At 41.3% G+C, this 21,753-nt stretch overlaps 1 protein-coding gene across 2 annotated transcripts in view; it reads right to left on the bottom strand.

The window, feature by feature from the left end:
* The window catches only part of Spire1 (spire type actin nucleation factor 1), a 120,791-nt gene that overhangs the window by 6,761 nt on the left and 92,277 nt on the right, over positions 1 to 21,753 (bottom strand). The window contains exons 9-12 of one of the 2 annotated variants that reach the window (XM_050157892.1): positions 12,691 to 12,863; positions 8,275 to 8,365; positions 5,896 to 6,038; positions 3,024 to 3,197 (exon numbers count right to left, since the gene is read on the bottom strand). In XM_050157892.1, the coding sequence (XP_050013849.1) occupies positions 3,024 to 3,197; positions 5,896 to 6,038; positions 8,275 to 8,365; positions 12,691 to 12,863 (581 nt within the window). The remainder of the gene's footprint in view (positions 1 to 3,023; positions 3,198 to 5,895; positions 6,039 to 8,274; positions 8,366 to 12,690; positions 12,864 to 21,753) is intronic. The other variant, XM_050157893.1, reaches the window with a different exon arrangement.

Raw genomic sequence — 21,753 nt, 5'->3', positions numbered from 1 at the left:
CTCGAACCATCCGTCCTCCATCCGGTGCTGTTGATTGGTGGATCTAAGAGAAAGACAGAACAGCCCTGTGCACTCAGGCCCTGCCAGGCTTCAAGGGGCCGTTGTGTGCACTGACACTGAAACTCAATGTTCTTAGCACACACATTACAATTCACTCCCACACACCGCAGCACTGCTCCCAGGCATTCTGGAACCAAATAAGCCAAATGAGAAAGCACATGACCATGAGGGCATCAGTTTATGGAGTGTTAACATTCAGTTCTGTCTTTCAATCAGAAAGAAACAAAAATAAATCTAGGTTGCAAATTTGACAAACATTAGCATTTACTAAAAAAAAAAAAAAACAAGTCTGTCTCACTTTGCTTCAATTCAACACAGGATCTGCTCAAGCTAACTTAAGGGGCTGGGCTGTTTTAGATGCTTTGGAAAGAACCTGCACTTGAGTTGTTAAGATGAGGAGCTTCTCAGCAGTTGGGGGTCAGGGTTTGCTCAAGAAGACTGTGTCATTTGCTCTAAGATGCCCACAATGGGTGCTCAAAAAGAGCCGCCATCACACACAATTTCCCCTTTAGTGGAAACACTTTCAGAGATTACAGGATTAAGCAGCGTGTTCAATATGCCCTGATTTTGTTTTACCCGGAGAACAGAGCAGGGTCACATGAGCTACCTTTGTGAAGGGTAGGCCACGTAAGTGGACTATTAAATTAGTGGTGCTGGCTGAGCATGGTTTTGTGATGATTTTTCTTTTTCAATTTTTTGTCAGAGAAGTTTTTCTACCAGTATTTAATAAAAGGTAGCTGTTAGTTAACTATGACAAACCTGCTAAGCTGCAGCAAAATACTCTGCTAATCTAACTAACGAAGCAAGCATTCGGATCTCTGTGTCCTGCAGCTCCCTGGCTGGGAAATGTTGTTACTTGAGGACAGACTGCCACACAAAAAAAACCTCCCAGCTGTGTTTCCCTCCCTGCAGTCTAAGTCACAAAACAGCCTACTTTGTCAAGATACCTTCAACTTTCTGTTTTGAACCACTTGCAAATCCAGTGCTTCACAGTAAGAAATCATGGAGCTTGCTTATTTTTATTTTTTTTTTAAATTTCATGCAGATTACCCTTAGTAAAAATAATTTCCATCATGTCAAATGCTAATGTTTTAACTCTGGAGCTTGCCCAAGGACAACAAGACTTTAATGCAACATTGTGACTACAATAGTTTTAACTGTTTTTCCATTTGACAATATTAATTCAAAATCTCTAAAGCCAAATCAAACTGTAACAGATCTTATGCTCCCAGCTGAGGAGTATCCCAGGTGCTGAGACAAGAGAGTGCCTTCCCCACATGACCCTGTATACTGTCCCCTGCTGTGGGGTCAGTAGATGGGGTTAGGCCAGCCTGACTCCACCACCCCTGTTGTTCTATGTCCCAAAGTAACTCAGAATGGGTGGGTGGGTGGGTGGGGGAGAGCAGCAAAGACTCTGACAATGGGGCCAGGCATGCCCCTTATTTACATGTTTACAAGCTGAATGTTACTGAATATTCTGATCATAGTTTAACCAGACAAAAGAGGTCAGAATGAGGCGGCACGGAAATTAGAGAGCAGAATGTGAAACTCTGATTATTAGTTACCAGCCACAGAGAAATGAGAGGACTGACCTGTCTGTTTTTCTGTCTACCTATTTTAATGTGGAGCACGGGGCACATGTGCACACAGTGAGGTTGTGGACATAAGAGGACCACTTGGGGCTCTCTCCCTCCATAATGTGGGCCCTGAGGATTGAACTCAGGCTATCAGGCTTGGTAGGCAACAAGTACCTTAACCTGCTGAGCCATCTTGCAGGCTGAGAAGAGAGATCTTTTATATCTTTTATATAATTGCTTCAGTTAGAAAGAAGCTTAGGCCATACCAGCAGCAGATATTTATAAACTATCCAACCTAAATAAAAACGTCTTACATTTAATCACTCATCTCTTTAAATTCAATTTTAAAACTGAAAGTGAATTTGTTTTTTGCTTCAGTCTATGAACCTCATGTAGGTATTTCTGTTTGAGGACGTTCATAATACAATGTCAACACGTGGCAGTAAGAGAATTAAAGAGCCACCTATTTTGTCTAAGGGGATAGTCTAAAGTTAGGTGGGGAGTAGTGAATACAGATGGACACAGAGATTCTGTGACAAACGACAGAGTTAGGAACATGCTCACTGTGCCCTATGTCCTTTAAATTGAGATGAGTAACAGAGAACCCAGCTGCTGGGTCCTCTGTCTGTCAAGGGCTTGTTTCATATAGATCCTTGAAGAGCCAGGCCCTTGCTGCTCTCTACCACTGGGGAAGGGGTGGGAGGGTTTAATGTGGCCTTTCAAAAACATTCAAATGACAGTAACATATATTATTCTGTGAGAGAAAAAAAATCCCCCAAAATGTGATAAAATAAGAAATAGTTTTTTAAAAAAAAATACTTTGAATAACTATTAGTAAAAAGAAAACTCACTTCTCTTTCTGGAGAAGTAGCAGTCTGGGGGGTGGGGGTATTTGATCACAGAGCTGGTGATGGGAGTGTGGGAGAAACACCGGGATGCACCTGCATCTCTACAGGCGTGGCAGCGTGTCCATCGTGACCGCCACAGCTGTTTGGTCAGCAGGGCACTTGTTTGCCAGCTGGGTGGGTGAATAAGCCCTTCCCAAGGCTCCAAGGTGGGAGGTCACTGAGGCCCTCCCTCACAGGGGTGCCTCCCTGCACAGGAGTCAGGAGGAAGCAATGCCCTGCTGACAGTGAGTCACTCCCAGAGACAAACACCCACAGGCTTTCTAGCTGATGCTGCATTTTGAGTTTGTTGTCCTTTCAGCTATTTTCTTCTCCAATGAGATCACAGCATGATCTATAAGTCCTACACAAGATTGGAATCAGCAACCAAAAGCGAAGTGCCCATCTGAGCTGTTAATTCTTGCAGAGTGCAGTAGCTGAGGTGTCACTGTCAGAGATACAGAGAGAAAAGGGTTCCCAGAACCAGCGGAAAGAGGCCAACCTTTGAGGGTTTCCACCTGCTGGTAAAAGCTCTCTCAAACAGATAATACATAGCCCCTGCTACCCCAAACATGGCTGCTTCAAAAGGATGAGAGCTCAGCAGAGAAGCTGTTTGTATGGTAGAGAAAAGCGGTCGGAAAGGCGTCCTTGGCCATACACTGGTTATCCTAGGGACCTGAGCACGGAAGGGAAAAAGAAAACAGCAGGGGAAGAAAAGGAGAAAATGCTCAACAAGTGACCTACAAATGACAATTACAGACTGTGAAAGAAAAACAAAGCAAAACAAAAAGCAACATGTGGATGGCAATGGTCCATGCTGACAGCCCATTCATTTTTGTAAGTCAAGAATCAACCAGTAAGTCACACTCCAAGAGTCACTCAGCAGAGACACTTAGAGCTGCTCCATTTGGTGGTCTGTGAGGACTCTGATTCTTCCAAATGAGGCTGGTTGAGATGCAGCTCCTGTGCCCACAACCCATTTGCCCCTGGCCCTGGAAGGTCCTTAACAACAACTGCTTTTCACTTGAATGAGCAATCAACATCAGAAATCTGACCAAATAATGAAATAATACTTAAACATAACAAAATAAAATTTACTTACAGCAAAAACATTCCTGCTATTTTCAGTCGAAGAGATAAACACAAAACGCTTTCTCCTTTTCTACAGTGCAGGTAAAGTTCTCCATGACTATGCTTTAAGAACATCATGTCCTGAACTAGAGGACTTCACTCACTGTCAGTGATTTCTACAAACTCGCCAAACTACCAGTGAGAAAAGTCACTATGTGGAGGAGGCCTCCTTTCTCTCAGCTGGTGCCCATGAACTCGAAGGAGCTGTTTCCAGCATGACCTCCTTCCCTACCCTTTAACCACCATTATCTGTGGGCCAGGCCCCTTCCCCACTGCCTGTTCCCAAGACCCCCACCCCTTCCTCAGTGAGTGCAAATATTTTTCTTTCCTCCTCCTCCACAGGAGCCTACAGTCTGACCAAGCACACACCACAGTTCTCCTTCTCCAGAAAATGGTCTTTGTGTGCCTGGCATGTAGCTGCATGTTTGGCGTCATTTATGTTATTAGAGAAAACTACTTTGTAGTAATCTAAAGCTCCTTGTAATGACATTTTATTTGTATTTTAATAAATAAAGCTTGCCTGAAGATCAGAGAGTAAACAGCCTGACCAGTCAGGCTTACAGACTATGGTGAGACACACTTTTAATTCCAGTAGCCACATTTGTTGCCATAGAAACTGAGTGGTGCATGCCTTTAGTCCCAGTCCTAGAGAGGATTTGAAAATGGGAGGAAATAGTTCTCAAACACAGTGTCATTCTAAGATTCCTGGAGGCAGGATCGCCATTTTTAGACTGAGGTTGAGGTAAGAGTCAATGGCTGGCTGTTTTGCTTTTCTGACCTTCAGATTGAACCTCAATATCTGACTCTGAGTTTTTATTAATCGTGCTTCATTTCCAGGCAAGTTTTATTTATTAAAATACAAGTGAAATGCCACTACAGCTTTCTTATGCTCATAACTTTTTTTTTTTTTTGAGACAGGGTCTCATGGAACCCAGGAGGCTGATCTTAAGGGTGACTTCTGATCTTCTTTGCCTCAGCTTCCAAAGCAGTGCATACATTACATGTGTGCACCACCACATCCAGTTGTGTATTTTGGTAAAGTAAAAATCTGTCCACACTGGCTAACAGGTTTTGGATTTTAAATCCGAGCTTATTTACCTGAGTTGCTTTACTGCTGGTAGGACATTAACAAGTCTCCATTTCACCAAAGAATTTCTATCTTTAAAACAGGTTCTTATTCTGTAGCCCAGTTGGTTTGGAACTCACTATGTATCTCAGACTGGCTCTGAACTTGTGGTGACCCTCTACATGGTAGCGTTACCAAGCATACCAGTATGTCAAATGAGAGCAGTGGCTCAAATGAGAGAGCTAGAAAAATCTCATAAAAAGTGGCCATCATCCCATAAATTTTTTAATTGTATTATTTTGCAATAGATGTGACATCAAATGCCAGATTCTAAATTCTGCTCACACTTCCCGTCTATACTAACCACTGTGTCCTCTCCTTGAAGGAAGGACATCTGTCTGCTGTCTCATTTGAAACATGTATGCCCCATCACAGGTAAAGGTGGAGATATAAGCATGTTCATGTGACTTTTATTCCTGAGTATCTGAAAGACAACATTAGCTATTAGACCAGTGTTTCTCAACCTTCCTAATGCTGTGATCCTTTCAGTTCCTTGTGTTGTGGTGACCTGCAACCATAAAATTATTTTGTTGCTACTTCATTACTTCCCTGTTGTTATGAACTGTAATGTAAGCATCTGATATGCAACCCTGAAGGAGTTGTGAGTGCAGGCTGAGAACCGCTGTATTTGACTGTGGCTGGAATGTTGGTGGACCTCTTGCATCATGTTGTGTTTTGGAAGCTCATGAGGGAAACCGAAAGGATCTCTGCAGACTTTTCCGTGTGCGCTACCCCGTGTAAGGAGCAACAGCCACTGATGAACAGCTCAGACAGCGGCTCTGCCTGCATTACAGACACTGACAAGCCAGGCACAGTTCTTCCTGTTCCACTCAGATAAAATGAGCTACTCAGTCAGATTATGCTGAGAACGTTTTGACAGTTTTACCCTCTAAGAGAAAGAAAGCATTTCTGTAATAATAACTCATTGACAAAGCTTTTCAAAATGAGTACTCAACATCAACCAAAGGCTGGTCTGCAGTCAGAGCCCATTTTCTTTAGATATTAAGCACAAAGATGGTAAAGCTCAGGCTAATCTGTGCGGGCTTCTTTCCTTTTCGTTTTGAAAACAAGCTGACTGTTCCTCCCTAGACATCTCTGTTCATCTTTTGGTACTTACAAGAGAGCGCGAGCTCTGCCTGGATGGTGGCAGAAACTGCCTCACGTTGGTAGGTGTTTCCTTTTCAATGGAATGGCGCCTCTGGGGTGGTTGCCGTCTCTCTGGCTGGGGTGTTGACGAGATAGGCAAGAATTTTGGAGGCTCTAAAGAGTTAACCAAATAAATAAACTTTCTTAAAAAATACAATCTAAGATTCTGAATTTTCCAACAGATAACCTTTTGCACTGTATGATGACACTGTATTCAAAGACTAAGGACTTATTTCAGGGGAGAGCTGTTTTAAGATGGCAGCTTTGGGGATGGAGAAAGAATTGTTCCAAAAATTGCTTACTAGATGAACCTGCTACAGAAACAGCAAGGAAAATGGGGGAAAGTTCTATGGTTTTAATATCTATTCAAGTTCATATTAAAACACATTATGACTATCCTTAAGGTTTGTATGTGCAAATGCCCTCATTTTACTTTCCATAAACCTTACAACTGACCTCTCCATTCCTATTTTATTTTTTTAATATTTATTTATTTATTTATTTATTTATTTATTTATTTATTATGTATACAATGTTCTGTCTGTGTGTATGCCCGCAGGCCAGAAGAGGGCACCAGACATCATTACAGATGGTTGTGAGCCACCATNCTTCTGCCTGTCAAATAGTTAGGTCTAAGGCCTGTGCCCTCATGCCTAACTTCTCCATCATTTTTAAAAAATATTTATTTATTATTTATTATGTATACAAATTATTATTTATTATGTATACAATATTCTGCCTGTGTGTATGTCTGCAGGCCAGAAGAGGGCGCCAGACCTCATTACAGATGGTTGTGAGCCACCATGTGGTTGCTGGGAATTGAACTCAGGACCTTTGGAAGAGCAGGCAATGCTCTTAACCGCTGAGCCATCTCTCCAGCCCTCCATTCCTATTTTAAAAACACAAAAACAGCTGGCTGCAGTGGTACATGTCTTTAATCCCAGAACTTGGGAAGCAAAGGTAGGCAGACCTCTGAGTTTGAGGCCAGCCTGGTCTACAGAGTGAGTTCCAGAACAGCCAGGGCTACATAGAGAAACCCTGTCTTGAAAAACCAACCAACCAACCGAAAAAATCCCCACAGAAATACATATATTCTGTATGGCCCAAAAAATTCAAGTGAACCCTATTTTTACACTCTTGGACCTGCCAAGCAAGCGTTCAGCTTCTGAACTGTATTCCCAATACTAACTAGCAATTTTCAGGATAATCTTTAGGATGAACGGTTCTGGATGCATTATGTAAAGGAATAAGTTTTATTTAGCACTTCCTCCTACTCTACCCATAAAGCAGGGCTGCTCATACTGTAGGGAGGAAGGTAAGAGTCATCATAGTTAAGTGGGATCCATGTCTTTGAATTATCCCATGAAGGCAACCTACTAATTTCCAGTAAATGAAATGATAATGAAATTGCTTACACAGTTTGATGGGCATGCTATAATACTAATTTATTCACTTATTTATTTTGAGACAGATCTCATGTAGTCCAGGCTGATCTCAAATCTACTATATGGCTGAGGATGACCCCAATCTACTGATCTGATCCTATTACCTCTATCTCCTGAGTGTTGGGATTCCAAGCTTGCACTACCATACCTGGTTTTATTCACCACCAGAGTTCAAATCTAGGGCTTTGTGTATGCTAGGCAGTCGTCACTCTACAACTGAGTTAAAACTCCAGCTCAAGGGCCTCTGTTAGGTTTAGTGGGCCTAGCTAACAACCAAGACAACTCTTATTGACTTAATTTTGTGTGTGTGGTGCCTATGGAGGCCAGCAGAGGGAGTTACAAATGACTGTAAGCTGTTATGTGGGTGCTGGGAACCCAACTAAGGGCCACTGTGAGAGCAGCAAGTGTTCTTAACTACTGAGCTATCTCTCTACCCCTTAAGAACATCTTAATATTCAATGAATTAATTTCTAATCCTTCTTAATGATTTCACATTATTAAAAGCCTTTAGAAATCTCTTAATTTTAGACACTGTATTCAGAATCCACTGCCCAATAGCTATAATACATTTATACATTTATTGGGCATGGCTGTACGTATGTTACACCAGGGAGGTAGGGAACAAATATGGTTATCAAGTGCTTCTGAGCTTAAATTCAGACTAGGAGGTCATTAATCTGAAAAGTGTGTGCACACACATGCATGCAACACTCTCTGCTGATTTATCTATATGCATGCTATGCACGTACAAAAGTAAACTTGCCTGACCTAGTTAAGGTAACTGTCCTTGCAGCCTGTCTGCTTCTGACACTGAGGCACAAGGGTTAGTGCTATATACCCCAAATGGTCACAGTGCACTGTGGGCCCTTGCTCTAGGTCGAGGATTTTGTAAGGTATGAACTCACTCTTTCTTGCGCACATGGCCTCCAATACTGGGTCCTCATAGAGGGAGGGAGATGCACTGCTGCTGCTGGTTGACTTGTGCAGAGTTTCCTCCTGAAAAAGGCAAATTCGTAAACTTCAGATCCTCTGCTACTGAATGACATCCTAGTAAACAGATGCTTTAACACAAGACATCAAATTATGATGCCAGAGGCTCAAGAGAAACTAGAAGGGATCTAAAATTAGGGATGGGCTCATATCCTCACTTTGCCTAATTAAAAGTGATTAAGTTTTAATTAGGGAGACAGGTGGGAGAGATCGAGCCAGGAAGCAGCATTCTTCCATGGTCTCTGCTTTGCCTCCTGCCTTCAGGTTCCTCCTTGAGCGCCTGTCTTGGGTTACCTTAATGGCAGACTGTAACCTATGGGCTGAAATAAACCCATTCTAATCCAAGTTAATTTGGGGTGTGGTGCCTACCATAGCAACTGGAAAGTGAACTAGAATAAGAGCTTTATCCGCTGGGCCCAGGCCCAGCACTTGCTCTTATAATGGACAATAAACTTCCCAGTGTTCCACAAGATGTTGCAAGACAGGGAGCTCGTACTGGATGGACTTAGCTGTAGTTCCCATTCCATTTCTACCTGCTGGACATTATACTTCTGTGTGCATCTGAGGTAAAAATATGTTTTGGTGTTTAAAAACAAGGGACCTGGATGCTCAAGACAGGAGGAAATATTCAGGTAAACTGGGAAAGTACGTGAGTGGGAAGGAAGAAGAGAGAGGGGAGGGAGGGAGGGAGGGAGGGAGGGAGGGAGGGAGGGAGGGAGGGAGGGAGGAGGTGGGCCTCTCCAGGCTCCTGAGACTCCTCTCTATTTAAATTTGTTCACTGTACAGCCCTCAGCTAGTCAGCAGCGCCCCTGCAGACACAGTCAGAGTTAGGAATGAAGGTGAGGAAGGTGTGCATGACGAGTCTGCCCAGCGAGAACTACATGAGCATGCCACGGCACAGCAAGACCAACGTCCCACAGAAACATGGCAAGTACCCTGCCTGTCTGCTATATGCCCGTAATCAGCACTGAGGCGTGCCTAGTCCTTCCAGAGTCTTCAGTCTCTCAACAGGCAGTGCCTAGCAAACATGTGTCTCATCAGGCATGTTTTTAATTCCTGTATAAATTAGAAGCAATTGGAGTGTTAATGCCACCACACTTTTGCTTTTGCATTTGATACTAACTAAAGACATTCAATAAATGTAAACTTTGAATGAAAAAAAAACTGAGGAATAAGAATTTAATAAAAAGAAGAGTGGAGAGGGAGGGGGACTTGGTTGGGGGAGGGGGAGGGAAAGGGGAGGCGGCGGTGGGGAAGAGACAGAAATCTTTAATAAGTAAATAAATAAATAAAAATTAAAAAAAAGAAGAGTGGAAAGATACATGAAGTGGGGAACAAAATACACCAGCAAAAGTAAACAGTCTACTATGTGATATGGGAAACACTTGATAGCTTTGTATTTATGGCCATTATGAGAAAGCAAATATGACCAAGCAAGCAAATCAATGTTGGTTTAGGGATTTCCTGACCTCAGAAATTAAGAGAGGAAGACGGAGATACCCATCTACCAAATTAGGAAACTGTGTTCCTCACTTCCTATGTTTGGATCCAGAAGACTAAAAATCAACAAAATCAACTATCCTCATCCGGTGGCACTGATACGCGCTGACAGCCCTGGTAGAGGATAAAAGGACCGACTGTCTCACCCCACAGAGGATGCAGGGACAGACACCCCCAGCACATGAGGCTACACTGACAGCTAACAAGATGAAGTGCTGGGCCCAGTGTTCTCTCTACACACTCAGAGCGAGGACTGGGGGCAGGTACCATGTGGAGAACTGTCTCCACTGTTTCACATTATTAAGATCAGGTGTTTCATTCACCTGGGTAAACATCTGGCTTTTACAAGAGACATATTTCACGGCTTTAATCAGGTAAAAGATAGTCTGGAAGTAGCTGATGTTGAGAGACATGTTTAGGACGAATACAATTTATCTACCAATATTAAATAAATCTGTGTTTCATCAATAGAAGCTTTTACAAAAAATATTTATGTGTGTATAAGAAGATGCAGGACATCTTCCCCTATTACAATCCTTCAGCCTATCCCCCCCCAACTCAATACTCAATCAAAGTTTCTTTGGGAACCTGGGAAAGTCAATAAGCCCAGAAATCCTCCTGTCTCTGTTCTTTGCCCCATTTGGAGCTAGAGTCCCAGCCACAGATCCATGTGGGAACCTGGCTTGTCATGTGGGTACGGGGACCTGAACTCCTGCACTTGTGTGTATGCACCAAGCACTACTAATTGCTGTTCTATCTCTCCAGCCCCATCAACAGAAACTTTGATAACATAATACAAAGCCAATGTGAACAGCCGATTTAAAATAAGTCACCTGCATATCTGTGCTTTCTAAACATTAAAGATTTAATGTAATGAGAAGTTGTAAAATTTTTGTCTAAAAATAAGAACACAACACTCCTGAATATACCTTTGATTAATCTTTTTATCTTAAAAACATCAATTTAAAAATACACACACAGAGTGCACTTAATTCTAGGTCTTTTTTTTTTTCCCTAGGTCTTTTTTTCAAGTTCATTTATTTCCTTCCACAATCCTGTGATATAGACAGAAGTTTCTGTCTTGACTGGTCCCACTGCCATTCAGTCCCAAAGAAACACACAGAGGTTGATATTATTTATAAACTGTTTGGCCTATTAGCCCAGGCTTATTATCAATTAGCTCTTACAACTTAAATTAACCCACAATTCTTATCTGTGTTTAGCCAGTGACTTGGTACCTTTATCAGTAAGGCATTCTCATCTTGCTTCCTCTGTTTCTGTCTGGCAACTGCATCTCTGCCTGTCCTCTTCCCAGAATTCTCCTAGTCTGGTCACCCCACCTATACCTCCTGCCTGGCTACTGGCCAACCAGTGTTTTATTAAACAAGTGACAAATCTTTACACTGTACAAGAATACCACCCAACAGCACTGTGATTTCTCCTATTACCGACTAAAGTTTCTTTACCCAAGATTCACTTCCCTTCTCAGCCCTAACTGTTTGCTTTGGGCAATAACTATTAATGGGCACAAGCATCTCACAGCAGGAATGGGGCAGCTCTCTGACATCTCTATCTTTATGAAACATGAACTACCTGCTGTATGGGATGGAGTCTTCCAAAGTGTTCAAGGAGGAATGATAAAAGATCTGTGCAGGGGATAATCTGGGAATTATACCCAGAAATAAAAAGAAAATCAAACAGGTAAGACAGGGAGACAACTGATATCAGTAACAAGAATATCTGTGTGTGTGTGCGTGTGCACGTGCACGTGCATTTATATGTACTTGATTACACAAGCATACACATCTTCAAAGAAGCCAGATGAGGATGTCTGTTATCTGTTGAGATCATTCTCTGCCTTATTCCCTTGAGACAAGGTCTCTCTCTGAACCTGGAGCTAAGTTGACAGCCAGCAAGCCCCAGTGATCTTTTTGTCTCCATAACCCAACAATGCTGGGGTTATAGGCATGGGTGTATCCATACTCTGCTTTTTGCTTAGGTGCTGGGGATTTGAACTCAGTTCCTCATGCTTGCATAGCAAACACTTTTACCCCACTGGACCATCTCCCTAGCCCTGTTGGGAAACACCTCTAGTAGAGAAACCATATTATTGATAGTGTTGTGGATGGATAGTGGTGGTGACTGAAAATAAAAGAATTAAGTAGTAATTTCTAACTCAGATGGACATGGGGAAGATGGAGCCAGCAATGACAATGATATATATGTGTCCATGTACCACGGAGAAGAGAAGAAGAATGTCATTTTTGTCTAAGTTAGGGCCAGGCAGTGAAGACCTATCAAGCAGCAACACGCCATTCTGACAGTCGTAACTCAGCAGATGGAGGAGGTGCAGCATGGATGCAGGTATGGAAACTGAGCAGATGGGTATTCCCCCTGATGGGCACAGGGTAAAGCAAAGACTGCAGGGAAAACAACTCTCTTCTTGAAGGTTTGTTTGCTGGCATGACAATTACAGAAAGAATAGACGTACATGTGTCAGGGTGTACTGCAGAGGGAGAAGAAACTGCAGAAATATGTCTCAACTTGATTTTCTCCTTCTTAAAGCAAAGATCAAGGCCATAGGAGTTTTAAGACTGTTGACTTATCTTATCCCTACTTATAATCTAAGACTACAGATCTCAACTTCAGTAGCTATTTTCTAAGCATATCCACCGCACTGGTCTGTAGTAGTAACAGTAACTATCCTTCCTGCTGGCCACATTAACTTCAATCTTACCTTCACTGATTGAAACATGAATAGATGAGCAAACAGCTCAAGGCACTGGGTGGGGGACAGGGTCAGAGGGCATATCCGTGCCTGGCATCCTTACCTCAGAGTCAGAGCTGTCCAGCTCAGCCAGGGTTGGAGCTTTGAGCAGTTTCTTCCGCTGCGCAGGCCCAGGCTGGGCAGCGCTCAGCCCATTTTCCTTTGTTTGAGATGTTAAGCTTCCATTTGCCAATGATGATTCCCCAACATTCTTTGGAGATTCTGGGGTAGTGACGTCTAGTAAGAGAAAGGCAAAAGCTTACCTTTTCTTGAGCCAGAAAAGGTAATCTGTGTTGGAAGCACAACCAGGTGACAGCATTTCCATGTCACACAAATAAAACACAAAGGCTCAGTACAGTGATGCCATGCCTGTGCATATGGACATTTGTTAAAGCTACGGTCAGATTATTGCCAGGAAAACCTAAGGTGGATAATTATATATTCACATTTGTAATTTAGAACTCAGAGTTGGGAGAAACCCTAGATAAACGACCTTGACTTGTTTCCCAGATAAATAAACGGAGGCTCAGCGCAGCTAGCTGTACTCATGCTAAGGTACCCGGGTAGAGGAAACATACAGCACACACTGTCTCCCTAGGGATAAGATCTAAAAATGTCTTGTCCTAAAAATCAAAGAAGTTAAGAATCTATACTCATATAAGCACATTTATGTAAGCACAAAGAATCTGGGACACATCTCAATACATCAGATTTACATTATTAAGGGCTTACATCTTCAGCATGTGGGAGAAAATGTAGCAGTATACAGTTGGCATATGCAGACAGGGCTGGAGGTCTTCCTCCACAGCTAGCTGTCTGGGTAAACTCCCTCATCTCCACTTCCTCCCGTGAGAAGCAGAGCAGTACAGACACAGCTAGCTGAGAGGATTAAGCAGGTCAGTAACTGTGAGTAACATCCTGTGCCTAGTACAGTCAATGTTAGCCAATGATAACACTAGTTTCCAGTTCTCCTTCTAAGTAACCCAAGCCCTTGACTGACACTGGTGTAGGCCAGAGCTGATTCCCAAGGCCTGCTTTTTAGTATTCTAGCCTGGAATCCTCCATAGAAAACGGAATTGATTTTCTTGAACATTTCAAATAAAGACTTAACATGAATTACCTCAAATAGCTAACTATAAAATCAGAGAAGTAAAAATGTGGCAAACAGTGCAGGTTAATGCACAGTCCAGAGCAATCAGCGGCTCTGTGCAAACCGAACCATCTATGAAGCTTCTGAGAAAGCTTCATGCAAACTAAGAAAGACTGTGGGAGGGGAAAAATTGTAACTGAAGGTTATTTTTCTCTCAACAAGTGCTATCTATATCCCTGAAGGAGAAAACACTCAGTATTTAAGTATGTTCTTTTATTATTATTATTATTATTATTATTATTATTATTATTATTATTATTTGGAATAAGGTCTGGTGTACACCAGGCTGGCCTTGAACTCACTGTGCAGCTGAGAAGGACCACCTTCTGATCCTCATGCTCCATTTCTCTTGTGCTGGGATTACAAATGTGCACCACCATGCTCAGTCTGTGTGATGATGGGGATCTCACCCAGGGCTCTGTCTGTGCTAGGCTAGTATTCTACCAGCTGAGCTACATCTTTAGCCCCTTTATATCTGTGTTCTTACATTTTCCTTGACATTATTTATTACAATGATAAGTTCTTATTTAATATTTACAATTTCTAGTCAGGTATGGTGGCACACGTCTGTAATACCAGCATTCACAAGGCTAAGGTAAGAAGGCTAATTATGAGCCTGATAGCCTGGAATACACTGCAAGTAGCAAGACAAAAAATATTTTATGACTAGGCAGTGGTAGCTGCGTGCCTTTAATCCCAGCACTCCCAGAGGTAGGAGGGTCTCTGTGAGTTCAAGGTCAGCTTGGTCTACTGATCCAGGAGAGCCAGGGCTACATAGTAAGATTCTGTATCAAAACAAAACAAAACAAACAAAACATAGACAAAAAAAAAACAAAATAAATAAATACATGGAAGAAAAGACAAGCTGCACATTCATGTGCCTTCTCAGCCTCTCGTGTCCCAGCAGAAGCCAGTGAGACAACGCACCTCCCACAAAGAGATTTAGCAACAAGAACAAACCCAGTTCCCAAGACTGGGCTCATGCTGTCAAGGCAAAGAGATTTTATTGGCTATATATTCATTTACTATCTTGCATAAAAAAAACCCCAAACTATTGTATCATACCTACATTTCTGTGGATGTTATTGCTTAAGAAAATTTAGAAGTCGTTTAAGGTAGATTAATTTTTAAAAACAGATTTAGTTTTATTTTTTTGTGTATGAGTATTTTGCCTTCATGTATGTATGTGCCTCAGGTATTCACCTGTACAAACCAGTAGTGGTTGTCAGATCTCCCAGAACTGAAATTACAGATGGTTGTGAGCTACTGAGGTACTGGAAATCGAACCCGGGTCCTCTGGAAGAGCGACTCATTAGTCAGCCCCTCAACCACTGAGCCATCTCTTCAGACCCAGGATAGATTAAAATTTTTAAATTGTGTTGCTAGTATTTAATATTGTTTAGGTTAAAAATATTTAAGTAGTGTTGGTGTGGTGGCTATTCTTGGTTGTCAACTTGCCATCTAGAATTAGCTAAAATCCAAGCAGCTGGGCATACACCTGTGAGGGTTTTTGTTAATTAAATCATTTGAAGCGGGAAAACCCACTCTAAATCCTGATCGTTCTGGGTGGGAAGGTCTACCTCAACAGCGCCATACCTTCTGGTGACAGTCTATATGAAGGGCACAGAGGACATGCTTACTCTTTGTCTGTTTGCCTCCACCCTCACTGGGATACTGAAGACCATCGAAGATATCCAGCCTCTTGGACCAAACAACGTTAGATTCTTGAACTTTCCAACAGAAGATGATCGAATCAAACATCCATAGTAAGTACAAAGTTTTGAGGGGAATGTACTGGTAAAAGGTTCTCCCAGGAGGCTTCAGTGACCTCCAAGATGAGATACTGTGCAAGAATCATTTCCTATAAGACTCGGCACAACATTTTAGGGAGTTTGATTATTATATTTACTGTTGAAACAATAAATACTATTATTTCAGTATACTAAGTGAAGAGTCAAGCTCTTTTTGTTTCTTCGTTTGTTTTTCGAGACAGGGTTCTTTGTGTAGCACTGGCCTGGGAATAAAAGTGTAAGCCACCACACATGGCAACAGTCAAACTCTTGAAGAAAAAATTTCTTTAGAAAAAAAAATCTGTATGTAGAGCAATATTAAAGATATAAAAGAGATTTTAGTAATTGTCACATCTTAAATTCAGAATCTAAAAGGCATACCCATGATATTAGATACTTGAGTAATTTTGTGTCTGCTGCTTTACTTAGTTGGAAGAAATGTGACTAGAACATGGACTAAATAGTTAACATTTCACAGGAAGAATAAATCAGACTTACCTTAATTGATGCTGAATGGCTTATTAGGATTTCACTAAGAAATATTTCTAAGACCCCCTGAACAACAGAATATGCATCCCTTCATCTCAGCCTGCACTCAAGGTCAAAGTCATTATTATCTACACACGTTTAGACTGTTAACTCGTTAGGGTGCTCATTTTTTTAAGAAGATGTACTTTAGCCTTTAAAGTTAGAAGAATGGATTAATCTTTTCCACTTATAATCTGGAACATTTTAGTCAACAGTCAAACGCGACAGTGAAAACCATGGAAGCAGCATAAGCAGTCGACAGTGAGGCTGGGGACACACAGGACACCACTAAGGCACGGGACAGACCACAGCAGACAATGGACACTGACAACAAAACTATTCTGCCCTGGTTTTCCTGACATAGGGCCACCATGAGCCTGTAAGAACACCAGAGATCACGTGCAGAAGCATGTTCGAGAGCATGCACGCTGTCCTGACCAGCCAATACCAGCCTGCAATCCCTATGTTTAGGTGGCCTTCTACTCCTTATCCAGCCAATGGACACGTGACCAGCAGATGTCCAGAGTGACAGTGACTAGCTTTTAGAGATTTAGCATAGCACACATGGTCCAAAATTTTGGTTTTATTTTCCAGTCTAAAATTTTTACAGGTTCACTGCACACATAGTTCATAAAATAAATAAGATTAGCTAAATGGATAGAGAAAAGAGAAAAGGCTCTCTGGTGGTCAGTCAAAAATAGTTAATGAGGACCAAACTGCTAAAGTCATGCTTGAGAGCTACAAAAGCAAACAGAAAATTAAAAAACACATGGAAACTAACCTGTAGTTAGAAGACAATAAATATTCAATAATGACACTAGAAAAAGATACTGGAACTCACTGGCTTGTTATGCATAAATTTGTGTGCCAACAATTCTTTTTAACTTAGGAAGTATTCCATAACATTTCCAGAAACATTCTGGGGAAATATATCTTGCCTCATTTTAGCTGGAAATGGTAACATATTGAATTTGAGAATATAAGAATTAAGAAAAAAATAAAAAATTTGCTCATAAATGTATTTAAATTTTTATTTACAATAAAATATAGTCATTTTCAATTTTTCATTTAACCATTATCCCGGATGACTAAACAGGAATTGTAAAGCACACTGTAGAGTTAGGGCACACATCAGAGAGCTCTGACAGTGATCTTTTGGGGCCAGCACAGAGCCATGAATGACAGGCAGAGGGCACAGACGGCAGTTCTGCCCACTGAAGCTCACTTCAAAATGGTTTCTTTACAGTTTTTTCTGTTTCCTTACAGGAAAGGTCTGACCCAGTGAGAGCCGCCACGTACTGGGCAGCAGCCATGTTCAGTCTGCCAACGGCAGCACAGCTCTTCTGGGAGCTGCAGATCCACTGTGGCTTTAATTACGTGGATTGCTCTGAAATAGGTAGGCTATTTTGTTTTACTGACCACAGCTTAGAAGAAAGCTTTTCAATTTTCTTTTCTGACACGTCTAAACAAGCAGACAAATGAATGTGATTCACAGAAACCACACAGCCCATGTCAGGTGTGAAAGTGCTTTTTTTTTTTTTTTTTTTTTTTTTTACCTGACAAGTCAAAACTGTGAGACATGCTAAGTGGCCGCATTGCTGAAAAAAGAAAACAAACAATAAAGAGAAAGTAATTCAGCCATTAGGGATCCACAGGGAGACAGGACAGAGTGAAGGGGCAGAGTTCTCACTGGCAGTCCTTGGAGGTTAGCTAGAAGCTAGTGGATACAATTCTGAAATATAATAAAACCACACAAGAGTCTTAATTCCAGTTCCAGACAACAACAATCTGAAGAAAAAAATACCATTTTAAAGAATACACTGAGAATGAAAACAAGATAATGAGAAAAAATATGAACCTCATCTCTCAAGAAGTGATAGCATTCCTTTTGTATGCAGTGGTCAGTTTTATTCAAAAGTTATGTTCATCAAATAATAAGTATCTTGTAAACGATAATATTTGATTGCCAGGAACTAAGAATTTAAGCATTTCCATCCAATATGCAAGAGTTTTAGATGTCTCAGGAAAGTGAACAGGGATTTTGTGTTGATGAGAATAATTTTCTACCCACCATTCAAAAAAATAAAATACTCAGTTCTATACTCAACTATATCCCAGATTTCCCTTGCTAAGTATAGCAAATAAAATAATACATATTCTCAAACCACTCTTCAACCAAGTCTACTAATATCTTTTATTGAGCTCTTTTCTGGTACATGAACATAACTTTTGAGTAAACTGACCACAGCATACAAAAGCAGTATTATCAACTCTTGGGTAATGAAGTTCATCTCCCCGCTCACTCCCCACAAGCTAACTGAACCCAGGTCTTTATGCAGGGTAGACAAGTACTCTATCAACTCAGCTACATTCTTGGCTCCCCTTTTTGTTGTTTTTTGGGTCTGAGTGAAATCCCTAACTGAGGCTTTCATTTTTCAGCACTATATACCACCGAAAGGACAAGAGTGAAGGATTATAGTAAGATGTTTAGAAAAAAGTACCAGTGCCGGGAGGGCGGTGGTGGCGCACGCCTTTAATCCCAGCACTCGGGAGGCAGAGGCAGGCGGATCTCTGTGAGTTCGAGACCAGCCTGGTCTACAAAAGCTAGTTCCAGGACAGGCTCCAAAGCCACAGAGAAACCCTGTCTCGAAAAACCAAAAAAAAAAGTACCAGCGACACAAATAGAGGCTGAGGTACAACAAATAACAGTAACTACAGACTTACTAGGAAAAAAAGGAAATGGCCCATACACCAGTAGGGAGTAGGTAAATACATCATTTAGACATCAGCTGGGAAATCATGTCTTAATAAATCATGTTTTGGTTTATGTTTAATGATGAAAGATTTTCAGCCATAATTAATGTTAAACCAAGAGAATGTAGATTTTGTAGTTTATGTCATTATTTAAAAAAATTTAATTTTATTTTTTATGAATTGAAGTGTGTATGGGGGCTAAAGGACAAGCTTGGATATCACCATTAGGATGCTTTTACCTCCTTTAAGACAGTCTTTTAATGGCCTGAATATTCTGGATTAATCCTTCTATTCACTGTGATGATGAGTTGCTCTCACCGTTAATAAAAAGCAGTGGCGCATGCTTTTAATCTCAGCACTCGGGAGGCAGAGGCAGGTGAATCTCTATGAGTTCGAAGCCAGCCTGGTCTACAAGAGCTAGTTCCAGGACAGGCTCCAAAGCTACAGAGAAACCCCGTCTCAGAAAACCAATGAATGAATTAATGAATGAACAAAATTAAAAGCTGATTGGCTGATGGCTATGCTGGGGAGACAAAAGGCAGAGTCAGAGGAGACACCATGAGACACAGTGAGCAAGATGGGAAGTACGTAGATGAGGTAAACGAGCCTTAGGCAGCACACAGATTCAAGAAATGGGTTAATTTAATTTATAAGAGCAAACTAAAAAAGAAGCTCAAGCTATTGGCCAAGCATTTATACTTAATATTAAGTCTCTGTGTGGCTATTTGGGAAGAAGCCTAAGGAAAAAGAAAAGTCTGCTTACACCTGGAATTTACCAATGAGGCTAGACTGGTTGGCAGTGAACCTCAGGAACCCTCCTTCTCCATTTCCCTCAGCGCAGCAGTTCCAAGCATGCACCGCCACGCTGGACATAGGTATATGGCTTCTAGGACCAAACACAAACCCTCCTGCTTGAAGGCAGGTGCTCTCCTGACTGAGTCGTTCCTTACCCCTCACTGTTATTTGTAATGCCCGTGTTCACAGAGGATGCCAGGGGATTTTGAAACCATGGATAATTCTCTTAGTCATTAAGACATTTCTCCCACTATCTGCATTGTTTCTACTTGTAATTACAAGGAGAGACATAAAAATATCTAGAGAAATTTGTTTTTTCAAGTTAATCCTGCCAATTCTATCCTAACCAAACACCCTAAAATAGAAGTCTATCGTAAAACCCAACGCAATCTCTTCCTTTCCACTTGAGGTTAAAGACTAGTTTAAACTCAGAATTCTAGAAGGAAGAATCTCAGAATCATTTTCTTTCTTTTGAAAAAAGTATTTATTTAATGTGTATATTTGCACATGCCATGTGAGCACGTGTGCGCGCCGCGCGCGAGTGTGTGTGTGTGTGTGTGTGTGTGTGAAAGACAATTTGAGGCAGTCCTCCTTCTGTCACGTGGGTCTTACTGAGAACTACTGGGGAATCAAACTTGGATCACCAGGCTTGGTGGCAAGAGCCTTAAGTGGCTGAACCGTATCATCTGTCTCTGAATAATCACATACTATGACTGCTCAATTCTAAACATTGTGAAACATCAAAGCTCATGATGGAAATATGGCAAACAAACATAAATTTGTTGTTTAGTTTTCCTAAATCAGGGTCCCCTTCCTCAGAGTTAAATAAAATCTCAAGAAGTGAAATGAAGAAATACAAATGAGAGACTAGGTCAGAAGTCCAGAAGCTCCCAACCTGTGGTCTCAGCATGCAGGAGGCCCCAGCCTGGTCTACATAATGAGTCTGAGGTCTGTCAGAGCTACATAATGAGACTCTGTCTCAGGAAAACAAACAAAAAGTCTGGAGCGATGGCATACGCCTATAACATTTGCGCCTAAATCAAGACCATCCTTAGCTACAGTAAGTCTGAGGAGTACCTCAACTATATGATGCTGTCTCATAACACAAAACAAAAAGTTCCCAGTAAGAAAAGTCCTGGACTAGAGTGCTTCACCCATGATTCTACCAAACCTTGAGAGATGAAATAATTCCAATCTTTTCCAAACTGTTCTAAGACACAGAAGAGGGAGGAACACTGAAACTAAAACACAAAGAAAGAAAACAAAACCTCAACAAATACTATCAAGCCAGTCCAACAGCACATTAAAGGCCACACACCATGACTAAGTGGGATTTATTTCTGGAACACAAGGATGGTGTCCTGGCTAGTATTTACTACCTTGACACCTAGATTCAAGTTTCTTGATAGAAAGTCAATGTAAGACAAATGTATTATGTGTTGATATAACATGCAAAAAGGAACACAAAAAAAAATACCATTTGTTACATCACTGAAAAATAATAAGCTATTTAGGAACATTAATAACAAGGAAAGATGGTCTATGCTCACAGATTGGAGAATTAATATTGTTAAAATATTCATATACCAGCCAGGTAAAGATAGTATACATCTTTAATTCTAGCACTCAGGAGGCAGAGGTGGATCTCTGAGTTCAAGGCCAGACTGGTCTACAGAGTGAGTTTGGGAACAGCTACAGCTACATGGTAACCCTGTCTCAAAAATCAAAACAAAGAAAATCCATATACACAAAGTCACCTACAGATTCAACTCCATCCCTCCCCCCCAAAAAAAATAGTTTCTTTTTCTTCTCTCCCTGTGCTCCCTTCTCTTTGTCCCTTGTCCCTCCTTTTTCCTTTAACGTTAGACACTATATACCCAGACTGGCCTCGAATTCATGATCCTTCTACCTTCTGAGAGCTGGGATTATAAATGTGTATTCCCATGAAAAATCTTTTTTTCTTTGCTGCTTTTTTTTTTTTTTGAGGAAGGGTCTCACCATGTAAACCAGGTTGACCTCAAACTCATAAACACCCGTCCACCCCACCCCCTCTGCCTCTCCAGTGTTAGCATTAAAGGCATGTGGGAAACATTCAATTACGGAGTTATAT

The sequence above is a fragment of the Alexandromys fortis genome, unplaced genomic scaffold, assembly GCF_014885135.2.
Source record: "Alexandromys fortis isolate MF-2015 unplaced genomic scaffold, M_Fortis_MF-2015_v1.1 scaffold_94, whole genome shotgun sequence".
Classification (NCBI taxonomy): domain Eukaryota; kingdom Metazoa; phylum Chordata; class Mammalia; order Rodentia; family Cricetidae; genus Alexandromys; species Alexandromys fortis.
The sequence above is the reverse complement of the archived record's forward strand: the minus strand, read 5'-3'. Positions and strand labels throughout refer to the sequence as shown.